At 36.0% G+C, this 22,135-nt stretch overlaps 1 protein-coding gene and 1 long non-coding RNA gene across 2 annotated transcripts; one reads left to right on the forward strand and one right to left on the reverse strand.

Moving 5' to 3' along the window:
• Positions 1-4,698: 4,698 nt before the first annotated feature.
• On the forward strand, positions 4,699-8,916 carry LOC130428993 (uncharacterized). Its single transcript, XR_008907520.1, has 4 exons — positions 4,699-6,218; positions 6,375-6,463; positions 6,745-6,807; positions 6,957-8,916. It is a non-coding gene; the product is annotated as an uncharacterized LOC130428993 (long non-coding RNA).
• Positions 8,917-14,106: 5,190 nt separating this feature from the next.
• On the reverse strand, positions 14,107-22,107 carry aldh3a1 (aldehyde dehydrogenase 3 family, member A1). Its single transcript, XM_056757581.1, has 10 exons — positions 22,012-22,107; positions 19,365-19,530; positions 19,066-19,297; positions 18,884-18,969; positions 18,601-18,809; positions 18,410-18,527; positions 18,177-18,318; positions 17,918-18,084; positions 17,570-17,669; positions 14,107-17,447 (listed from the first exon to the last, which is right to left on the reverse strand). Exons 2-10 carry the CDS (start codon positions 19,518-19,520, stop codon positions 17,188-17,190), a joined length of 1,470 nt encoding a protein of 489 aa, XP_056613559.1. The 5' UTR covers positions 19,521-19,530; positions 22,012-22,107; the 3' UTR covers positions 14,107-17,187.
• Between the last annotated feature and the right edge of the window lie 28 nt (positions 22,108-22,135).

The following is a 22,135-nucleotide window of genomic DNA, read 5'->3' on the forward strand; positions in this document are numbered from 1 at the left end:
TTTCTGTTTCACAAAAGGTTATTTGTGGTGAAAAAGGTTTTTAAAAAGGTAAGAAAGAGATTCTTTAAAGAACTTTTGACTGAATGGTTCTTTGTAGAACCTTTGACTGAATGGTTCTTTGTAGAACCTTTGACTGAATGGTTCTTTCATGGCATCGCTGTTAAGAACTTTTTTAGCACCTTTATTTTAGACCAGTTGACTATTGATGTCTAGAAAGTTCATGGAATAAAAAAACTGGTTAGTTGGTTGAGAGCATTTAAACATGTGTCTGCATTGAAAACCGCAGTTATCTTAAGTTAGCTAATACGTTATTAAAAACACATGTTTTGAGAATGCACAAAACGGCAGTTGTTGCAACCGGTATTTGGGCATTGTATAGAATGCTAGAATACAAAAACATATTGATCATACAGTCAGTCTTCTATGTTTTTTACATTTGCCATAGAAGATGGATGGCAGAATATGCGTGAGATATCTGTCCTCGGCAGCACCCCCCACCAAAGCTGCAATCAAATTCTTAATCAGTCACACAGTGTCTGGCCTGATTAGGTAAAGCCTTCAAGCTCTGCCAAAAACAAAACTTTGGGGGGTGCAGATGGGATGATGAAGTGCTTGGCCCAGATATATTGCCTCTTCATACTCAAGGGTACCAACATGAATAAAAAAATACAGCTCTCTGTATTACACCAGATGTGAGCAAGAACCAACATACAGCTAGACATTATACAAATAGCAGTTTCTAAATTATGCAAAGACAAAGATGATATTAAAATCTAGAGGATGCTCAACCAAACAAAAAACAATATGCTGTCACGCTGCTTGATGTAGTACCACTATTGTTTTTACGAATCGCATGAAAAGAAATTCTGTCATCATCTACTCACCCTCAAGTTCCAAATCTGCATAAATGTCTTTGTTCTGATGAACACAGAGAAAGATATTTGGAAGAATGTTTTTAACCAAAGTGTTTGTGGCCACCATTAACTACCATTGCAGGAAACATAACGATGGTAGTAAATGGTGCACAAGAACTGTTTGCTTTCCCACATTCTTCAAAATATCTTCTTTTGTGTAAATCAGAGCAAAGAAATTTACACAGATTTGGGATAACAGTGAGTAATGCAGACAGAATTTTCATTTTGGCTCCACTGTTCCTTTAAAAATGGCTGTGTCTAGTGTTATAACACAGTTTAGCAGTGGCGTCCAGCTGGCCGACTGTGAGCAAGTCTGCAGTTTGTGTGTAGTTCTGCGTTGTGTATTACAGGCACTGAATTAGCAGACTGTCCCCCATAGTTTAACTGAGGTGAATCAGGATTGGCAGGCTTCCTGGTCTGATTTTTGGCTGATTTTCATCCCTGTTATGGGGTTTAAACTTAAGCAACATCAAAATATTTGAATCATGCGCAGTTCAAAATAGATTGAAAGAGAAGACTGCTCATGATGCACGTAGGCATGCTCTTGTTTTGATGTTATGTAAATAGATTCAAGAGAATTTGGTTACATGCATTTACAAGAGACGTTATATGTGTGAGAAAGGGAAAAAAAGATATCTTGGTTTATTTGAGAATCACATCAAGCCCTACACAGAATTATGGATTAAACAAGGGCATGTTTTTGGGTCGGGATCATCATCTGTTTGAAACAATGAAAGACAGGGAAGTGTTTGAGAATCCTGTTCAAAAACAGACAGTTGATTTTCCAAGCCTAGCAAGGCAGAAATGACCTTTTTGAAGAGGTCAGATAAGTCTCCATTTATTTATGAATGAACACCACTGTAAAAAAAAAACCCATTGGATTTACTTAATTTTTTGTGCACATTTGCGCAAGTTTTGCACATAGTTTAAGTAAATTTGACTTAACAATGGCATGCATAGACGGCGTGCAAATTTTTTGCAAAGTTACACGAAAAAAGTAAACCTTAAAGAGTAAATATTTTGCGATTTATAAGGCCCTACTTTGATTTATGGACTTTCCAACAACAGGTTTACATACACACAAGGTGTAAAAACTCTTTCATTTAATAATAGGCAGTTATTATTACCTCACTTCTTGATTGACTCTCAAATGATTCGTTAGGCGATTCATTTGTCTAATCCCTTCCTTTCTGTCAGCCTACTCTGATCTGATTAGTCAGATGGTGTAGTCTGCTGGGATTGGTCTACCGAGTGCAGTGTCTCAAACAGAACGTAGGCGGGTGACTTAAATCTGACCCGGAACTGAAATTAGAAAGACAGACGACTCCTTAATGTGATTCAGAGTCGACTCGAGCCAATAACTTAGTTTTTCATTCACTTTCGGCTTTACAACTTGGCAGACTGCTTACATCCACACAAAGCTATACACACTGCATGAAATGTATTTTTTATGACATTTTTAGTAACTCTTTAAATCTGAAGTAAATATTAATCTTTAATTGTACAGTGAACTGCGGCTTTTTGAAGCCAACAATCTGTTGAAAGTTTAAAGTCTTAACAGGACAGGCATAAAAGATAATACTGTTGGTTAGGAATAGAGCGCATGCCGGACACTGCTGCAGGAAACGTCCACATCCGGCCCCTGCAGAGATTTTTTTTTTGTCTGTCATTTGTTTAACATTCAGTCAGGCTGAAAAGTGGACAAACAGCCTGTCTGAGGTCACTGCCTCTGAATACATAAGTCTGCTGATATATATCTGAGTTAATTGGGCTGAAATAACTTTAATAATAGGACTATGAACACAATTTTTTATTTTAAAACTCCACTATATTCTTTTTCAATGCTGTTATCGGTAACATGGATAGTGTTATCACAGCAGTAAAGGAAGATGTAGAAGAATATTGCATTATTCACATCATGTGGTAACTCTACCTCAGCATCTGGTCATATATCTTAACCAGGGGGCGGTGGAACATATCTTAGGCTCATGAGACTCGTGGCGTAGCACATTCCACTGGGTCCTTAAGAAAGGAGGACTTTTCAAGAGACATCCGCATGAGAGACCTCTGACCTCCTTGTAATGATGCAGGGTTAGCAGCCTAGAGCAGTTTCATGTTTCCAATACGGAAAGGAACATCTGAATCAGACCACAACGACTTGGATGAAACATCTAAAGTTTACAAATGATCCTGCCTTTGCAGATAGCTTCCATTCCTTATCAAAGCCTTTCCACTGAATGTTGGAGCGCTCGGCAGATTCACTACGAATCCAACATCTCCAAGCATCTGCACCCGTGCCCTTTGATGGCATTGATATGATCAATAATTTATTGTTTTGCGGCAATTGAGAACAGCACAATAGCTAGGGTTAAACTAGTACAAGCCTTGACAAAAGAAAAAAGCATGTTATGTATGTCAGTGCAGAACTAATAAAACAGTGGGGTTGACAGGGAAAACAACAGAGGACATCCTATGCGGTTCACAGTTCACAAGGAGATTAAATGACCTTCAATGACTCTCACAAAGCCCATCAAATAAACGCCAAGTCAGATTCATTAAAGCGAGCAGAGCTATAGTAATTCAAAGCTAATGTGGTTGGCAGAAGGGCTGGCGACGGAGCCTCAGAGATATCCTTCATCTCTGCTCCTCTCACCGCACAACATGCAAACTCAGCTTCAAACAATCAGCCGCATCATCCACCCACCATTCAATCCTTATTTAAACAGCCATGGCACTTTTTCAAAGATTAAATTATACAGTGAAACATTTTATGCTTTTTTAATGTTTAGAAACTTTTTACACATGAAGGGCCTATTCATGTTTGGCTATTCATAGGCATATCCTCATGGACAGACACACAGAATGGTGGGAAGTACACTCAAAAAATGTATTTGTTGAATTTACTTAAAAAAGCTGCATCAAATGGTTACAGTATTGGCAACAATATTAAGTCATTTGAACAAATAAAATGAATGTAATATAATGTTGAAAACATTTTTAAGTAAATCCAAACCATTTAGATTGTACCAGTCATTTTAAGTTAATAAAACTCAATATTTATCCTTCTGGATGCCGATGGTACTTTTATTTGTCATACATAAATTATAGACAGACTAACTTTATGTTAGTCTAAACACAAAGTTCAAATCAGATGAGAGGCATTTCATTACTGGCATTTACACAGTCAAAGCACATTGAATGATGCAATAGACATCAGGGTCATGATTCAACCTCTCACATCCTAAGCAAATGTACCACTCTTCAAAACAATGGCAACCCTAAAACTAAAAATTACAACAAACTCTTTTAAACCTTAAAGATAACTGAACATTAAGCACAAACAAGTCTTTTTTCTTTACTAAAAAACACTTTAAATAACATTAATTTAGAGTTTGACTGCCTAAATGCAGACTTACGCAAAGCATGCTGGGAACTGACCCTCAACCAGTCATGTTGAATTAACTTCTTTACATTTAAGTAAAATTAAGTTTAAAGGGTTTTGCATTCTACTCAACAATGTTAAGTTGACCAGTCAAAGACTTGTTAAGTATAGCTGACAGATCAACATTTTAAGAATAGATAACATAGTTAGCTTACGTTAATTCAGTTATTTGCATTCTTTATGTACTCTGAACAAGGCCGGGTTAAGAAAACTAACAGCAGCAACAGTTTGTAGAAAACAGTGTAAATTGGGATTTGTCTCAAAACAAATCACATCCAGCAAACACAGACAGTTTCTCCATGTGCATTTGGCAAATCAAACAAAACAGATTCATATCTTAATTAGACTTGACACTTTATTGTCTTTTTAAATGGCCAAAGGATTCATGGCATCATTCGATACATGAATGGCGAAATATGAGACCCCTCAAGAGCCGAGCCGGTTCTGGAGACCTTATAAATGTGCAAGGTCAGACATTCTGCTGGTCGGTATAGAGGACAACAGCACTCTTGTCTGATGTGCTATAGTATCTGCAAGCTCAGTGTCTTCTGTGTCAGAAGCAACAATCCCCTGCTGTGAAGCGGCAGACCCAGGCTCTGCCACCCAGGGAAAGTTGTATTTGTCATTTGAGACCCGTCAATGCTCATCTACAGTGGGGTCTGGTTACACTGTCTCAACACCATCTGTGCTCGGGGGCACAAGGCCAGTGATGTCCTCCTGTTGCTGAGAAAACGTGCCATACACACTAAAGTGATAGTTCACCCAAAAAGGAAAATTCTGTAATCATTTACTCACACTCATGTCATTTCAAGCCTGTATGACTTTTTTTCTGCAGAATATAAAAGAAGATTTTGAAGAATGTTGGTAACCGAACCGAACGGCGGTACTCATTGACTTGCATTGTTTTTGTGTCCAATATAAATATCTTCTTTAGAATTAAGTCATACAGGTTTGAAAAGAAAAGAAGGGGCGACACTGGTCAAAAACCTTTTGTCTTTTTTACAGTTTTTCATCTATTTTTTATAAGATCAATGTGAAATTACAGAAAATGGAAAAACTGGGAAAATGTGGTTAATTTCTGGCACCCTGCATTCTTTTTACAGTGACTGTATTTTAAATTTTGGGTGATCACTTTAACAGCTAAAAAATATTAAATGCAACAGAAATGATTGGTTATCTGAAAGTAAACTTACCATATATAACTAATATTTTAAAATATTTGATAATTTAACTATACACTGTAAAAAATGATTCATGCCATAGTAATCATGCCTCAATTAAATAGGGCTGATTTTCCTCAAAAAATTTGAACATTACTTAATTTCTTGCTATAAATGTTACACCATTTACTGAGACTGCGGTTTACTCAAAATAATGAGTAAACAAAGCAAGTTATTTTCAGTAAAGACGCACGAATCTGGTTATAAGTCAATTTGACTAAACATTTTAAGATTTGGTTAGATCACGTGACACAGCACTTGACTGGCTTTCAAGGCTAGCGGCGATTTTCTGAAAAGCATCTCCTCAGACGATAAAGCTGAGTAATTTTATCTTGTTTTATATTAAAATATTTTATTAAATAAATCCCAACAATAGTGTGAAGATAGATGTTTCTACGTGTTTTCACTTTAAATAAGTTTAATTGTGGGGGTGCACGTATAGTGTTAAGCTCCTGGATATCAAATGTACAGAAATACAAACACGCGTGCACAGTGCGCTTCAACTTTTGCGAGAATACATTTTATTTACGTTTCTTAAATGAGATTTATGGTAAACAATCACGATTGCCTACTTTTATGAAGACATGAAAACACGTTGCGAGTTGTATTCGCCGTCCAGCTCCTTGACACAACGCGACACGAGTGAGTTAAAAAGACCGCGAAGCAGTCATTGCTTTATTTCAAACCTTTCATCTGTCTACATTTCATCTGTTTATCTATACCAAGCGATGAGATGTAACGCGACAAAAGACTCGTTGTTAATGGTTTCTGTTATCTTTTGTCATGTCGCATCTTGAGGTGCTAAGATGCTGTGACCGTTCACAGTGAGCTTGAAGTGCGAGGTGGAGGCTAGAACAGCGGGCTCAAAATCTCAATGTATTGTGTTGGTAAGAAAGCTTCTTAAAACGGCATACTGTCACTTTGCAGATACGATAGAGGACAATTGTGTCGGCTAATGGTTAGGCTAGTGATTTTTTTATTCTACTACTTACTTATATAATTGTTTGTGTGTAACGTAATCACATATTACGTTAGATATTACGTCACAAACAACACAGAAGTGTTATGTACAATCAACTTTGTTAGTGTGAGATAACACTATGGCAATGTTGTGAAGTTCTGGTAAAGTTCCATTTTGTGACTTTTATTTATTTGTTTTATATTTTAGTCAAGCCAGAATGAATGTTAAAAAAGACCTGATTTTCATAGTGAGGAACTTATACAGAACTAGGTAAGAACTTATAAAGAATCCACATGATGCAGCAGACCTGTGTGTATAACAGTTCATATTGATTCTTTTAATTATCAGTATGTATATGTATATATTTTATACTATTCTTAATTGATTTAATACATTAACATCATGTTGTTTTGTTTCAGGACAATAGTGGTGAAGTTTATCAACCTTGCACAGCACGGATCTCCAGATACTCCAGATTTCCATATTCAGCTCAACATTACACGTAACATGCAAGCTTACAAGACGACACACAAACATTATATAATATTACATAACTATTCACTGTAATTAAACGCACATATACACTCATGCATACAACACCACAAATATTAAAAACATTAAAAAGCACTAGCCTTATGCATGTTGATGGTTACTGTTGTTATAATATTGTCATTACGTCTGTTGTTTACCATTGTTCATTTCTTTTTGTTGTACAATGTAATTTAAATTTCTGAACTGTGTTACATGTTTTAATTCATTTAGTGAAAAAATTAAGCTTTTAACATTTCACAGCTGTCCAGTGTTTATGTTTTTAGGTGTTAAGAACATAAAGTTATTAATCTAAATGAGCTTACATTTTATCATGAGGGTAAACTAGAATTTTTTGGTAGAAATAACACAAATGTGTTTGTAAAAACAACTTAAAAATCTGAGTCACACCAACCTAAAAAATTAAGCAAAGTCCCTCGCTAGGAATAGGGTAGGGTTACTCAAAATTTAAGCAATTCCTACTAAAGAAATTAAGGTAATGCTGCTTAAAATTTACTGGCTTAAAAAATTGGTCGCAAAAATTATGCACTATATTTTTAAGTAACTTCAGTGAAATGTTTTTTCAGTAGCATAAATATACCTACAGAGTATAAACCCCATTAGTTTTGATTTTCCAACTACTACAAGTACAAATCACCAATCACTTCAGTTTGAGTTTGAACTCCCTAGACATAACAATGTGGAATCTACAATAAATAGAGTTGAGGCAATACAACCACCTCAGTTCATTACCTAAACAATCTCAATAGAAACAGGGCTGAATTTCTCCAGTGTAACACATTCTTTAATTGAGATGGAACTGACCTAAAATTATAGTAACCACAGACAGAAACTGCCCTCAGAATGTGTTTTCTTTCTTCTCTTTTGTCTTTAACATAAAAATGGTGCCCCAGAAATGTCAGTAGCTTACATTTTTCCAAATATCTTTCTTTGAGTTCAACCAAACAAAGAATAAAAAAGTATAAATGAAAATCGTGACAGAATTTTCATTTTTAGGCGGATTATCCCTTAATAAACTTTTTTTTAAGTTGGCACGCAATGGAAGTAGCAATTGTGTCCTTTTGCGTCTATATTAAGACGAATATCTGAGTGTAACGACTTCTGAAAACTGGGACTTGATTTTGAGAACTGACTAGATCGTTTTCAATTGCTAATCACTAATCTTGACCTAAGCATAAATAAATGTTTGTAGGCTCAGCCCACTCGCCATTACTCGTGACAGGAACTAAAGAGAGGTCGCTTGGTTAAAGTTTTTGATTAAAGATTATGAAGGCACGTGAATTAAAAAACAAAGTGCACAGATCAATTATTTAAATAAAAACACAACAATATTCCACAAAAAACGACAGTTATCACTCTCCCTGTGACTTTTTTTAAAAGTGAGAATTATACAGTGATATTTCTACTATAGTACTGACTGAGATATTTTCCAGACTATAACCTGAAACCTAAAATCACATAATAAAGCTCAAACAGACAGAGACAAGATAGATAAACAGAACTTATGCATTCGTGAAGATGATTCAGTGTCAGAGGTTTCATAATAAAAAATGAACACACTTAATAATGTTTACCTCAGCAGCATCCTTGGCTCGCCGTTGTCAGCAGACATACAAGTAGACTCATATTTTCTGAGAAACAATGTGAGGTTGCTTAACCATACAAATATTGGCATGCAATGGTGAGTGGTTTCCAGGACATTGTTAGGCAGTTGCTAAGGTGTTCTGTATAGATCATGGTGCCAGCAACATAAAGGTCATGCGTATGAAAAAAATGCACAACACATAGCTTGAATGAGCTGTAACTTGTTTTTTGGTATTGTTAGTTCACTAAGACCACTAAATATTTGTATAAATGCTCTGTTGAAAGACATTATTTATTTTTTTAAATATCACTAATATTAAACATACATGAAAATCCACCAACAAACATTTGATAAATCTGTTCAAATAAAAGCATTAAAATGGTTGAGACGTAATGGAAAATGCATTGTTTACAGCAGGTAATTAATCTCTTAAACAAATAAAACAAATAGCGCCTTTTCAGATTTCCAACCCCCAGTTGGAAACTAGAGATCAATACTGTCTGGAAACATCAACATGTGGCTTTGGGCTTAATTGCAGTGGCGAAAGGTGCTTAGTTATCTGAAATCCATATTTGCATTTCAATATTGATGTCAATCCTTATGGCACTATAAAAAAGAAATGCTCATTTGAAACAAATGACAACATAAAGCAGCTCTGGATGGTCTGGGGCTTCAGCAATCAATATAACTATTTTTACTTCAATACTGTTCCAGATCAAACTGAAGCCACATGTCTGCAGGAAATGACCAAAAGTCCATGTTTACATCATAAGATGATAGTATCTGGTTCTAATTTGAAGTGGCCATTTTGGACTTCACAATGAATCACTCATTATTTATCGCTTATAAAAGGACCTCCTATTTCAAGGAGAAATGGGTTTCTGGTAAATCTCAGAACTGGGTCTGTAATATTTAAGGAATATATGACTTTAAATGCTGTTGGCACTGAAATCGGCTGATACTGTTATGCTTAGACCTGCTGAGCTCCTAAACAAAACAACAAATGCACATCTAAGTTCTGAAGAAAAGTGTGCATGGATAAAAGACATCTGTGTGTTTCAATATGACTGTTCCAAAACTTCATCCAAATCTTTTTCAGGTAGCTTAGGAGTCATGCAATGTTTTTACATATGAGTCAAAGAGAAGTTTGCAGAAAAGAGGAAAACTCTCTCTGTGGCACATGCAGCAGTGAGCTGTACAGAAGACATGAATCATCAGAGCTACCTGACAGCTTCTGACTCAGAGATGCCAGAAAGGAAATACAACCAGCCAAATGAGAAAAGATAATGTTTCAAGTACACACCTATACACACACGGTGCTGGCTCTTGCAACTTTTTAAAGTCACAGCTGGAAATAATTGAGCGCCAAAACACTTCTAATAAATTGAAAAAAGCCTTTCATGATGTCAAAATGAGAGCAGTAAGTTCAGCAAAGAGTTTAAAGCAATAAGGTACCATCACATTTTTTTTTACATTTACATCATAATTAAATATTAAAGACAAAAAAAATGTAATTTTGAAAGCTAAAGTGCATGATTCGCTAGTGTTTTCTAGCAAAATTTCCTATAAAGCTTTACTAGTTTTGTCTTTAGTTTTTGTCTTTCATATCACATATTGTGCACATTTAATAATTTTAGCTCGAATCACAACTTTCTGTTTATTTATGTGTACATTGGTAAGTAGCTGTGTAAAAAACTGTATGATTTACAGTCATTCTGAACTGATGACTATCCATGTACAAATTTACATGTTGTATTAATTTCAAACATTGTGTAAATTGATGCTAAATAATAAATACTAATATATAGGCCTACACATATTCAGCTGTAAAAAGTATCTAAATTGTTCAGCAGCATTCAAAATCTGAAGAGGTTTGCCATCAGTTTTGTGAAAATCACTCATTTTGATTAAAGATGCACTGTCGACCAATAATCGGTATCATCGATAGAATTTTCATTGTCTATTGGCCCATACTTATCAGGATTTACCAATGATCAGGTCTGATAAATCCTGTCAATCAAAAGAGGACAAGAAATACAAGGAATTTGTGCTCTGTATTTAGAAAATGTTGAGAAACATCGGCAGTCTGATGTTCAATGTCATTGTATAAATTAATAGTACTCAGACTGTTAAGAAATCTTAATTTAATCTGAGAATCAGCATCAGAAATTTTGTATTGGTAAATCTTTCATTTTGATTTTATTTTTGATTTTAAACAGGGAAACCTATTGAAAGAAGTTGAATGCACTAAACATAAATGATCTGCTTAAAAGCCCTGTTCATTCTCTAAAGACTCAAACCTATTGAAAGAATTTGAATGCACTAAACATAAATGATCTGCTTAAAAGCCCTGTTCATTCTCTAAAGTCTCAGTTCAAAAGCTGTGTGAAGAAATAGTTTGACACAACATCACCCGCTGAGAATCTACTCAGCTACACTCATTCATCTTACATGAAACATCACTCTCCCCCAGAGATCAGATTTATTCCCCGTTCACCACCAAAAACTGCTGTGTATACACTAGTCACAACAAACCCCTTGACAAGGTCTCAGTGGTCTGAAGAACAACACATTTGGACTAAATTTCTTGCAATTCACTGAGACAGGGAAAAGGGGCTCTCTCGTATGCTTTACTGGCCACTGTTAGAGGGTCTGAGAACCCAATCCCTTCACCATGAAGCTGAGAGGCTGTTTCACCAAGCAGTAGAATCGGGGTGCGACGCAGACACACATGAAAGAGACTTGTTCCCTTTTTGACCTTGCAGCTAAAAGTTGGAACAAAGGCTACAGTGAAAGGCGTCAGAGAGTTAGCGCACGGCTTCTGTTGAGAGGAGGTTAAATGAAGATAGAGCCCCCACAGAGGCAGCGGGGTTAGTCAGTAGGAGGAAGAAGTTGTGGGTGGAGGAGAGAAAATTTAAGCAAAAGTGTACAAATAAGACACGGGAGGTTAAAGGAAACCACTGGATTTTCCACTTATTCGCTCATGAAAGTGATTAAAGTGGGCTGGGAAGGCAGTGCCTCTGGATGCATTAAGTTCAGTGTTGACAGTGAAACACAATCCTAAATTCTTCTGAATAACCCTCTGCAAAGCAAAAAGGCAAACAAAACTCCATAATAAATACTTATAAATTGTAATAATTATTAAGGTCCTATACCTAAACCATAAAATTGACTGTCGTTAATCTAGCCTTGGGTAGATCATGTTAAAAAAACATAGCTTGACTTGCATAAAATCAGATAACCAGTTTATCTGTATTTATTTTTCTTATTGTGTATTTGTACAAAGTATATGTGTCTGTGAAGAGTCGTTTCTTATATGAGATGACTCAGATTTTTTAATCTGTCAAAAATCATGTTTTTATCATGTTATCATGTTTTTGATGTGTTTTATTTTGTTAGTTAGATGTATTTTTTTATTTTGGCTTAAAGCAAAGCAACCCAACTGCAGTTTGATTGATATTAATTGGAATGCACACTAAAAAACATGATTGTTGAATAATTTAAATTTTTATCTCATTTTAGAAATAAACTTTTCATATATATCATTCAATTATGGGCGTATTTATTTATTACCATTTTGCTGGCATGGTGGGATTTGTTTTAAAAATTGTGTTCAACTTCAATCAAAATATTAAAAAAATTCAATATTCAATGGGTCTGCGTCTGCATCAGAACAACCTATATTAAAAAGTTAACGTTTTACAGGCGTTAAACAGGAATCAAACCAATAACCTAGCATGACAAACATAATCTTCTCCCAGTTACATATCACAAAAAGCTTCCACAAAAGTATCCACAAAACTGTCACAGTAAAGGAAATTAGAAAACACATGGCAGTCTTCAATAATTAAACACTGTGCTGTCAAAGTTATAACATACTTTTAACTGCTTAGTTTGTAAAAACACAAACAAACATGAAGAAGGACTAGTTTGAGTGATTTTCATTTCAGGCCAAGTAGGTTAACACCAGAGATGTATGTAACCAGGACCTGCTGGGACTTCTCAGCTGTCTGAGCAGCATGCGATTCCTCATAAAAAAGATTAAGACCAGCATTTCTCAATCCGTCCGCAATCGTGTTTGGTGAAAAACAAAGAGCAAAGAGCTCTTTAAATTGACTGCTAATATACAAAACGTCAACGTTCTGCTATAGTTAGGTAATGAAAATGTCATATGCGTGATTTTGCATTCATTGCCGGTCGATTAGTCATCTGGCTCCCAACAATCTGTTGGCATATATGAGAAAGCAAACACAGAGGGTAAAAGTGTGTTTGAGCGGTGTCGCGAATGGAAAAGAATGGCCATGACGTGGGAGGAGCAGTCACTTAACGCACACATTCATAACCATCGTACATGCCAAGGTTCGGGGTTAATGTGTTTCCATGGAAACTGAAACACTGGAGCCGCGAGACTGAGGATATGTGTTTTCCATTTCTTTCTTATTTTTATTTTTTTTACCAAAAGAGACAACAGATGACAAAACTAATACAGCGAGATGAGAATGTGAGCGAGATGTGATTATCAAGACGTTCATTTTAGATTTTGCATCTATAGGCTTCATAAGCAACTGGACTCTATTAAATCTCGACATCATTGAGAAACAAAGTGCGACTACATGCAGTGGCGGGGATTTAATTGTATGTAGTTTTATTATTATGTTGTTAGAATGCATTCAGTGCTGTAGAGAACATCATTTTTGTTGCATAGCAACAGTTTACATGTCAGAAACTTTATCAGCCAACAGGTAACAATCAGTTTGTGTTACAAAGTATCATTTTAATAAAATGATGATCCTTCAGCCTCGGCTATAATCATAATAGTACGGACTAACATACCTTGTTGTGTAATTACGTCTGTGGTAAAAGGTGAAGTCATAAACTCAATGTTTTGTCAGTTTGGCCAGTAATAAACACACTAACGACTGCTTACAGATTATCAAATTAAAAAATAATCTTGGAGTAGTTTTGTAGAAGGCTATGTGATACAGATTAACCTGTGATTAATGTGTATGTAGCATTTTCAAGTTGTCTGAGAGCGCCTTCTGCTGCACATTGCTGGAAATTGCAGAAATACACCCTTTGATATACAATTCCAAAAATTAAGCTGTTAGTTACATGTATAGTGTTCACAATCACATTATACGATAATAAAATATTATGAAAACCATTGTAATATTTAATTTTTACTATATTTTCATTATTACGTTTATCAAATCTGTTAGGGTGCAAATAAAAAATTACTTACAATTACTATAAGGCAAGGCAAGGCAAGTTTATTTATATAGCACATTTCGTACAAGGTAATTCAAAGTGCTTTAAATAAAATGATTGACAAGGGAAAAGTAGATAACATAATGGATAAGACATCTTTAAACATCAGATGATTTAAAATAACAAATACAACTTTAGAATTTAAAACACAATAAAAATGGGTTTAAACATGTTTGTATATATAGGTTGTACATAGGTTATACAGGTTGGATTTTCATGGTTAAAGGAATGTGTTTTTAAAATACTGTTGGTGAACATCAGGGCCAGTATGCAGTGATGTATAAAGTACCTAAACGCATTACTTGAGTAAAAGTACAAATATTTTGCCAGAACATTTCTATGGTAGAAGTGAAAGTAAGTAGTCTTAAAGTAACAGATACATTTTGTACTTAAGTATCAAAAGTACTTTTTATATTAAATCTAATTATGTATTTAAAGCAAAGTTGAAGCAAACCTGTTTATATTTTTAGCATAAAGATAAAAAATGGTGCTTACATAGAAATTTACTACTTGAAAAAGCTCCGTCTCCATCTGTTCAATCTGGAATAACATGTTGCCATATTGCTAAACTATCAAAATAGAAGTTCAGAAACCACATCTTTACAACTTATAACTATTAAAGGATAGTTCTCTCCCACCCCAATATTATGCCTCTAAGGCAGTGGGTCCCAAATGGGGGTATAGGGGTACTGCAGGGGGTACGTGAGAGAAACTGAAATTTTGGAATAAATAATGAAAATTAATAAGTCAATAAATTATTATAATAGTATTTTTGTATAGTATATGTGTATAGTGTATGTGAAAGAAGGACAACAAAATATGCATAAAAAATTAATTCATAAATTAAAACGCATTTAAATTTATAAGAGTTCTTTTTTGAGACACGGTATCAGGAGCGGTGTCTGGGCTCGAAATAAAGAAGAGGTTGCGGTTAAATGTTATTTATAATTTTTTTATGATAAAAATTAACTTTTCCTGACAGAAAAACACTGATTTACCTTTAAATGTTATCCCTAATACTTAAGATATTTACATAGTTGCGTAAAGCTACATACAGAAATGTTTATAAGCAATTAACCTACTTGGGGGGATTAGATATAATAACTGTCTGACTCTCATTTCACTGAATTTTAATGCAAAATGTTGCGGTCTAGGCGCAGGCTCCCCGTGACCCGAGGTAGTTCGGATAAGCGGTAGAAAATGGAATGGAATGTTGCGGTCTGGGCAAGGGGTACTTGGCTTGAAACAAAATCAGTACATGTCTGGCCCTTACTTCTTTCCTTGCATTTTCCTCATTTCATCATTCAATGAAACTGAAGAAAACTGAAACTTATTTTGAAATGCAGCAGCACATTAAAACCTTGTGTAGAAATTAATCCTGGAAAGCACCTTTTTGCACTTGCACATTGAACTTTAACCAATGATTAGTTTGGCATTGTCATGCTGACTTGTCTATTTCAGTTCTGTTTCTATGCTTTTTTTGTTGTAGTATTGAGCAAGCTTAGGGGAAGTGATTCATAAATTTTCCTTAGTGTTATGACTAAGCCTCAGCTCCTAAATTATTTAAGAAAGTTCAAGAGGTCTCTTAAGAGTAACAAGATGGCAGAACAAAGGCAGATACCATGGACTTTACAACACAGAAATAATGTGTAGGAATGATACGATGACAGGGAGTTCATATATATAATACACAAACAAATAATATCTAATGAATGCAGTCCCCCGGTGAGCAACTCAACATGGCGAGGAACCCAAACGATAAATAAATGGAGAAAAAAAAACTCGGGAGATACCAGTCTCAGCCGGGATCCACTCTGACATGTCACAGCTGCACTCAATGTTTATGAAAATAGGGAGAGCTTATTGGTTGTGATTTAGGAAATTTCATTTGTTGAAACTATTGAGGTCTAATTTTGTGATTGATATCAAACAACAGAGTAAGGTTATAAGCAGGGAAGATAGTAATGGCATAATGTAACTGAGTGCAGCTATAACTTCAAATGCAGTCATGTGATGTAAGTTACCATTAAATACTAAGTAAAGATATTTATTAACTTGAGAAATGCAGCTTTGCATCAAATATGTTTACAGTAACAGCATGGTAAATAAAAATAAAGAATGTGTGTGCGGCGAGTATGGTAAAACAGAAAAAAGTTACGTGTGCAATTTCAAACCCAATTTCGACCCTATACTTAAAAGAGCTGCTTTTTCCTTCTTGGCCAACCAACCAGTCCGTCTTCAATATACATAGCACCGGGGTCAGCCCCCCCTCCACACTAAGATAAAAGTTTTTGTCTTTTCCTTGCTCAGAGTTGCTCTCAGATTGGTCCTCCTGATTCACTTTTAAGGTAAGACTTTAACGTAGAAGTTTTTAAGCTAAACTAAGTGCTTTATTAGAGGAATCTTAGAAGCTTTAAGAATACAGGCCCTGATCATTAGGTCAACATTTACATTTACATTGAGAACATTTAGTCATTTGGCAGACGCTTTTATCCAAAGCGACTTACAGTGCACTTATTACAGGGACAATCCCCCTGGAGCAACATGGAGTAAAGTGTCTTGCTCAAGGACACACTGGTGGTGGCTGCTGGGATCGAACCAGCAACCTTTGATTTACCAGTTCAGTGGTTTAACCCACTAGACCACCAGGTCAACAAAGTGATCCTTTCTATTTGTTCAACAGTTCTACTGAATTTTTTTATATTTTTACAGAAGCCTTTATAAGATGGTTTAAATCACTTTAAACTCCTGTGTGTCTTTAGTGTATTAAAGAAAGTGACAATCAACTCACATGTAAATGTACTGTACATGAACTACAATACAGTCACTGTATAAGAATGATTCAAATATACAAGGAATTTTAAGCAGCGGCAGCTGTTGCATAACATGAGAGTCTCCTTTGGAGTGACTATGAACAATAGTGCTTTGTTAGACCTAATCTAGAGTCATGAAAAGTTTCATCCAAAAGGCAGTCAGTTGGGAAATACTTATTAAGTCGATGAATTATGACAGAAAATTATATTGTATGCATTTTTTAACAGACCCTTTAGTTAAACGGTTCTCATTGGATGACTAATGTTCAATAGTTTAACAGTGCAGTTACAAAACAAATGTTATGTGGCAAACCAGTCGGAAGCACTTCACAGCCGTGCACTTTTGGAAAATGTAAGAAACATCCTAAAGGAAAGTGTGTTAACCAATTATAAGGAAGTATTCAACAATGCATCTTAAGTAATAAAATCTGTTAACTACAGAAGTACAACTAGTAATGCAATGAGCAGAGCAATGGACACTATTGTAGAGATGATCGCCCACACACACATGCCACTGCAACGGCAAAAGCGACTCTGCAGGACAATCTTGGCCCTTCGCACTCGGGCTGCGGTTAGTGGGGGATAGCGTGCATCATTTAAACCCTCCATAGCAAAAGACTTGATAAGGCAGGCACGATGGTGACTCAACTGGTCGAATGTATGTTTTCCATGATATCTCCCCATTCCACTGTTTCCTTTTACAGAGAGAAAGTTCACGTGTGGCTAAATCATACGTATATTCAGAATTGATCTGTACTTGTGCATTAGTAGTATTTATTTCAAAATGATTTGAATGATTTCTTATTGGTTTGCTTACCCACACCTCCAAAAGGTAATGAATTAAGAGTGTAGTGCATCATGACATCATTGACGGTTACTCCTCCACTGGTGGTTTCTGTTAACATGCGTTTAATCACCTAAGAAGAACATAGAAAAATAAGATTTAACAGAATTTTAAAAGCAAACAAATTTATTTGAAATTCACTGCAAAAAATATTTTTGTCTTGTTTTTCAGTACAAAAGTCTTAAAAATCTAAATGAAGTGTTTTCATTTCTGTTGAAAAAGAATTGAGTTGGACACTGGTAGACATTTTTAAGCATAAACGCAACTTTAATGATACAAGAAAACAAACCAAAAATGCTAAGAGGATCATTTTTTTCTTACCTTTTTATCAGAGGAAAACACATAAAGCGCCAATGGTTTTTCCCTTTTGTTGATAAAATGTATGGCTTCGCTCAGATTATCAACAGTGGTTATTGGTAACAAAGGTCCAAATATTTCTTCCTGCATGATTTTGAAATGGGGCAAAACATCACGTAGAACTGTAGGAGCTAATGAAAAAGAGAACATGTACATCTTGGCAACTTATCAATATGTCAATGCTTTTAGTATTTGTAGTCAGGGTTAATTTAAATAAAGTTACCTATGTAACACTGTGACCCATCGCTCTCTCCTCCAATAGCAACTGTACATCCCTCCTTCAAAGCCATTACTCTATCAAAGTGACGTGTGTTGATGATACGTCCATAATCTGGAGAGTTTTTTGCATCCTCAGTGTAGAACTCCTAGAATAGTCAAGATTGTATTCATATCCAAACACCAATTTAATCAGAGCTACATCAACCTAAAAGAAAACAAAAAAAAACGAGTGCAAACCCGCAATGTGTTTCCAATCTCCTTAATGATCCTGTCCTGGATGCTTGCCTCACACAGAATGTAATCAGGTGCAATGCAGGTCTGGCCACAATTCGCAAACTTGCCCCAAGTAATACGTCTGATAAACATTTTACAATTATTATCTTGTTTTTTAACAATCTGTTTTCATGTTCCAAAAAGTGTAACATTACCTGCATGCCACAGCAATGTCACAGTTCCTATCGATATAACAAGGGCTCTTTCCACCCAGTTCTAAAGTAACCGGTGTGATATGGGGAGCGGCTGCTTCCAAAACAAGTTTGCCCACTGTGCTGTTGCCAGTGTAGAAGATGTGGTCAAAACGCTGCTTCAACAGCTCCTGGGTCTCTGGAACACCTCCTGTCACCACTGGATACATCTCCTGTAAGATTTTAACATTGTTACAAAGTGCTGTTTTTTTCTGATTATAACCAAGGCGAAATGAGATTAATGTACTTCATCAAGATACTGAGGAAGAAGCTCTTTCAGAAGTCTGGCAGAGTGCTCGCTCAGCTCTGACGGCTTCACCACCGCTGCATTGCCTAAACAAGAGGAAGTGGTGTTGACATCAACTGATATATTAATGGTAATGGCTTTCAAAAAATAAAAGATTTGTTAGAAAAGAACACACAGCCTACCAGCTGCAATGGCTCCAACTAGGGGCTGCAGGGTCAAAGCCCATGGATAATTCCAGGCACCAATTATTAACACTACCCCCAAAGGTTCAGGTTTTATGTAAACGTCATCGTTCGCAGAGCCGAGGTTCTTCCTCGCAGGCCAAGGAGCCGCCCAATCAGCCAGATTACTCTCTGCCAACTTGATGTCATTCTCAAGGCCGATAAGCTCAAATAGTGTAGTGTCATGCACACTCTGTTTCAAAGTCACAATAACATATCAGTTTGTTTTTAATAGAAAACTATGATTTCAAGTGTTGTACCTTGTTGATGTCTTGTTTGAGAGCTTGTGCGATGTCAGCTTGGTGTTCAGTGATGAGTCGGTGCAGAGCTCTCAGCTGTTGTTTTCTGTACGGCAGGGATCTAGACTTGCCCGACTGGAAGGCTTCTCTCGCCTTATCCACTACCTGCCTTTCCATCTTTTTGGAGCTGAATTGTGAGGAAGAAATTTGCACAATTATTCGATCTAATTCATTTTTTCCTGTAGCCCAACGCAAGGTTGTGGGTTCGATCCCAGGGGATTGCACATACATATGTATTAATGTACAGGATATTGAAATGTAAGTCGCTTTGGATAAAAGCGTCTACCAAATGCATAAATATAAATGTTTTGAGAAGTTGTAATACCAATAAATATGACGTTACATATTACATTATACAGTGAAAAGTGAAACTAACTAATTGTCATGAACAGGTCATGGACATGGCGTGGGAACCCAAGTGCAGGCAGACACAGACGGTAGAGGTGGTAACAAAGACTTTTATTTAAACAATAACAAGACTAAACAAACAAGTAAAACAAAACCCACGCGGGGGAAAACAGGACAGGATAAAAATATAAACTTTAACAAGGACAAGAACACTGACTAACTAAGACTACAAAACAAACACTTGAAGTAAACACTAAACTAGACTTATTAACATTAACAGGATGACAGGAACTCTGGAGGACAGGTAAGAGACTCACAAAAGACACCAGCATACACAGACCAAACAGGAACAGGTACACGGGTAAGAAACAAGTACAGCAAACAATGCACGAGCACAGGACAATGAAACATGAGGACTCTTTATAGGGGAGACAGACACAGGATCATAACAAGAAACAGGTGCTGGGGATTAGCACTAAGGAGAGGCTGACGAGGAACGTGATGCAGGGAACAATGACGAGATATGAGAAAGAACTACGTCTTTCTCATATAAAACCATCAGGCAATGCAATGGCTCCACTAGAGACAGGGATAAAACATAACATGGTAGTGGAACCATGGCAATAATACTGTAACCCAAGAGATCTTACCCTAAAACTGTTGGTGTAACTTGATGTAATCAGAATGACTTGAACTATGACCAAACACTAATTTTACATGAGTTTAACCATTAATTTGCATGTTAAAACCTTTAAGGTTACCTGACATTATATAATATACATTAGATATTTTATGAATGTACTACAGACGACTATTGCATTTCATGAACATAAATGTTGTCAATAACTGTTCATGAAAATCAATGGGCAATACTAATGACATAATAACACTTTATACGTTGTTTTCATCTCTTTTGATTAGTTCATTGATCATCTCAAGGCTGGAATTCACTTCAAGACTTTTGCTCAGAGTTTATGAAAAGTCGTTGCAGAAAGTCTGCAAATTTTATCATGTATTGTTTTCTATGCAAACCTTCAAAAAGTCTGCAAGTGTATGACGTCCATGGGCCTAAATCTCATTTAACAGTAGGGGGGACAATACATATACAATTTCTCAAGAGCAATTTTCGAAGGGGACACAAATAATACAGTCAAAATTGTACTTATTACGACACTAAACGACAATATGCATAAGGTTTATCATGCAGACTTGCAGTCATATTATAACTGAACTGAACTGTGAACAATAAAGCACTTTCCATTTATATAATTTTTTGTCTTTGTTGTGAAGACAGGAACTAACCATGTTGACATTGAGTCACTTTTTTAACACTTTTAAATTGTTATCCTGATTTATACTGCAACATTGTTTGACAAAGTCACCGTACATCGGTTGACATTATTGAGTGGTTGTTATTTTCCCCTGTAGTGCTGAGAAAACGACCTTCTCCAGCTGAATGAAAGCTGCGCACCTTTTGTGGACAATAGATATAGTACCAACATCACAAAACTGTAACCGGTATGTTCGCGGCTGTGTGTGACACGGGACCTGACTGGCAGGATCGGTGGCAAATTGTGGCGGTTAATGTTCACATCGTGCCAGGTCGCTTAAAATATAACAATGAATGCGAAACGGCTTCGGCGTGTCAGTTGCAGTGTGTGAAGTTCTATGTAGCAAGCTAACGTTTACATAATCAGCATTATTTGAAACAACTAATTTATTAATGAATCGGCATCAACTACATTAAAGACGATCACTTCATTTAAAGTGAATAAAATATCCTTCTTACTGGAGTTCAACAACCACTGATGGTGAGATGAACGGGGGGAGATGAACGGGGAGAGCAGGCATTGGGCCAAACCATTGTGAGAGGCAGGGGAGGGGGAACTCAACAGTTTCTAAATTTAAAACGCATTTTTGCTTTTGTATTTTCTACTAATTACACAATTAGATTAGATAAACATAAATATATATGTCATGTCCCCTTCGTCCCCCCCCGGGATTTACGCCCATGATGATGTCTAGTTTCTAAAAAATCTGATCAAATTTTAAAAGTGTTTGTAGTGTATTACCGCCTTTAGACTAGAAATAAATCACACTACACAAGTCGATCTAAGTAGTTATATATACACAAACTAACAAAGCCAGTTTTACAAGAAAATCAAAACAATATTTATAATACCATGTCTACAAAAATGCCTAATTGCATTTTATATCTTGTTGCTAGTCGTTAAAAATATTGTAATATAACAGTACTCACTTCGCTTACGGTCACGAGTCCGTGTTGAATGTAACGTTGCGGATGCGGACCACACAACACGACGGCTGCATTTATTGTGCTCATCAGAGGGCGGCGCATTCTCAATCTCTAACTTACATCACAT

Source organism: Triplophysa dalaica, chromosome 9 (assembly GCF_015846415.1).
Source record: "Triplophysa dalaica isolate WHDGS20190420 chromosome 9, ASM1584641v1, whole genome shotgun sequence".
Taxonomy (NCBI): Eukaryota; Metazoa; Chordata; class Actinopteri; order Cypriniformes; family Nemacheilidae; genus Triplophysa; species Triplophysa dalaica.

What these genes read in the sequence shown, in the direction of transcription:
- aldh3a1 (XM_056757581.1), bottom strand. Translation starts at nt 19,520, where the DNA reads ATGGAAAGGCAGGTAGTGGATAAGGCGAGAGAAGCCTTCCAGTCGGGC. An exon ending in TCAAACAAGACATCAACAAG is followed by an intron (nt 19,298 to 19,364) that starts GTACAACACTTG and finishes ACTTTGAAACAG; the next exon opens with AGTGTGCATGACACTACACT. An exon ending in TTCCTCAGTATCTTGATGAA is followed by an intron (nt 18,810 to 18,883) that starts GTACATTAATCT and finishes AAAATCTTACAG; the next exon opens with GAGATGTATCCAGTGGTGAC.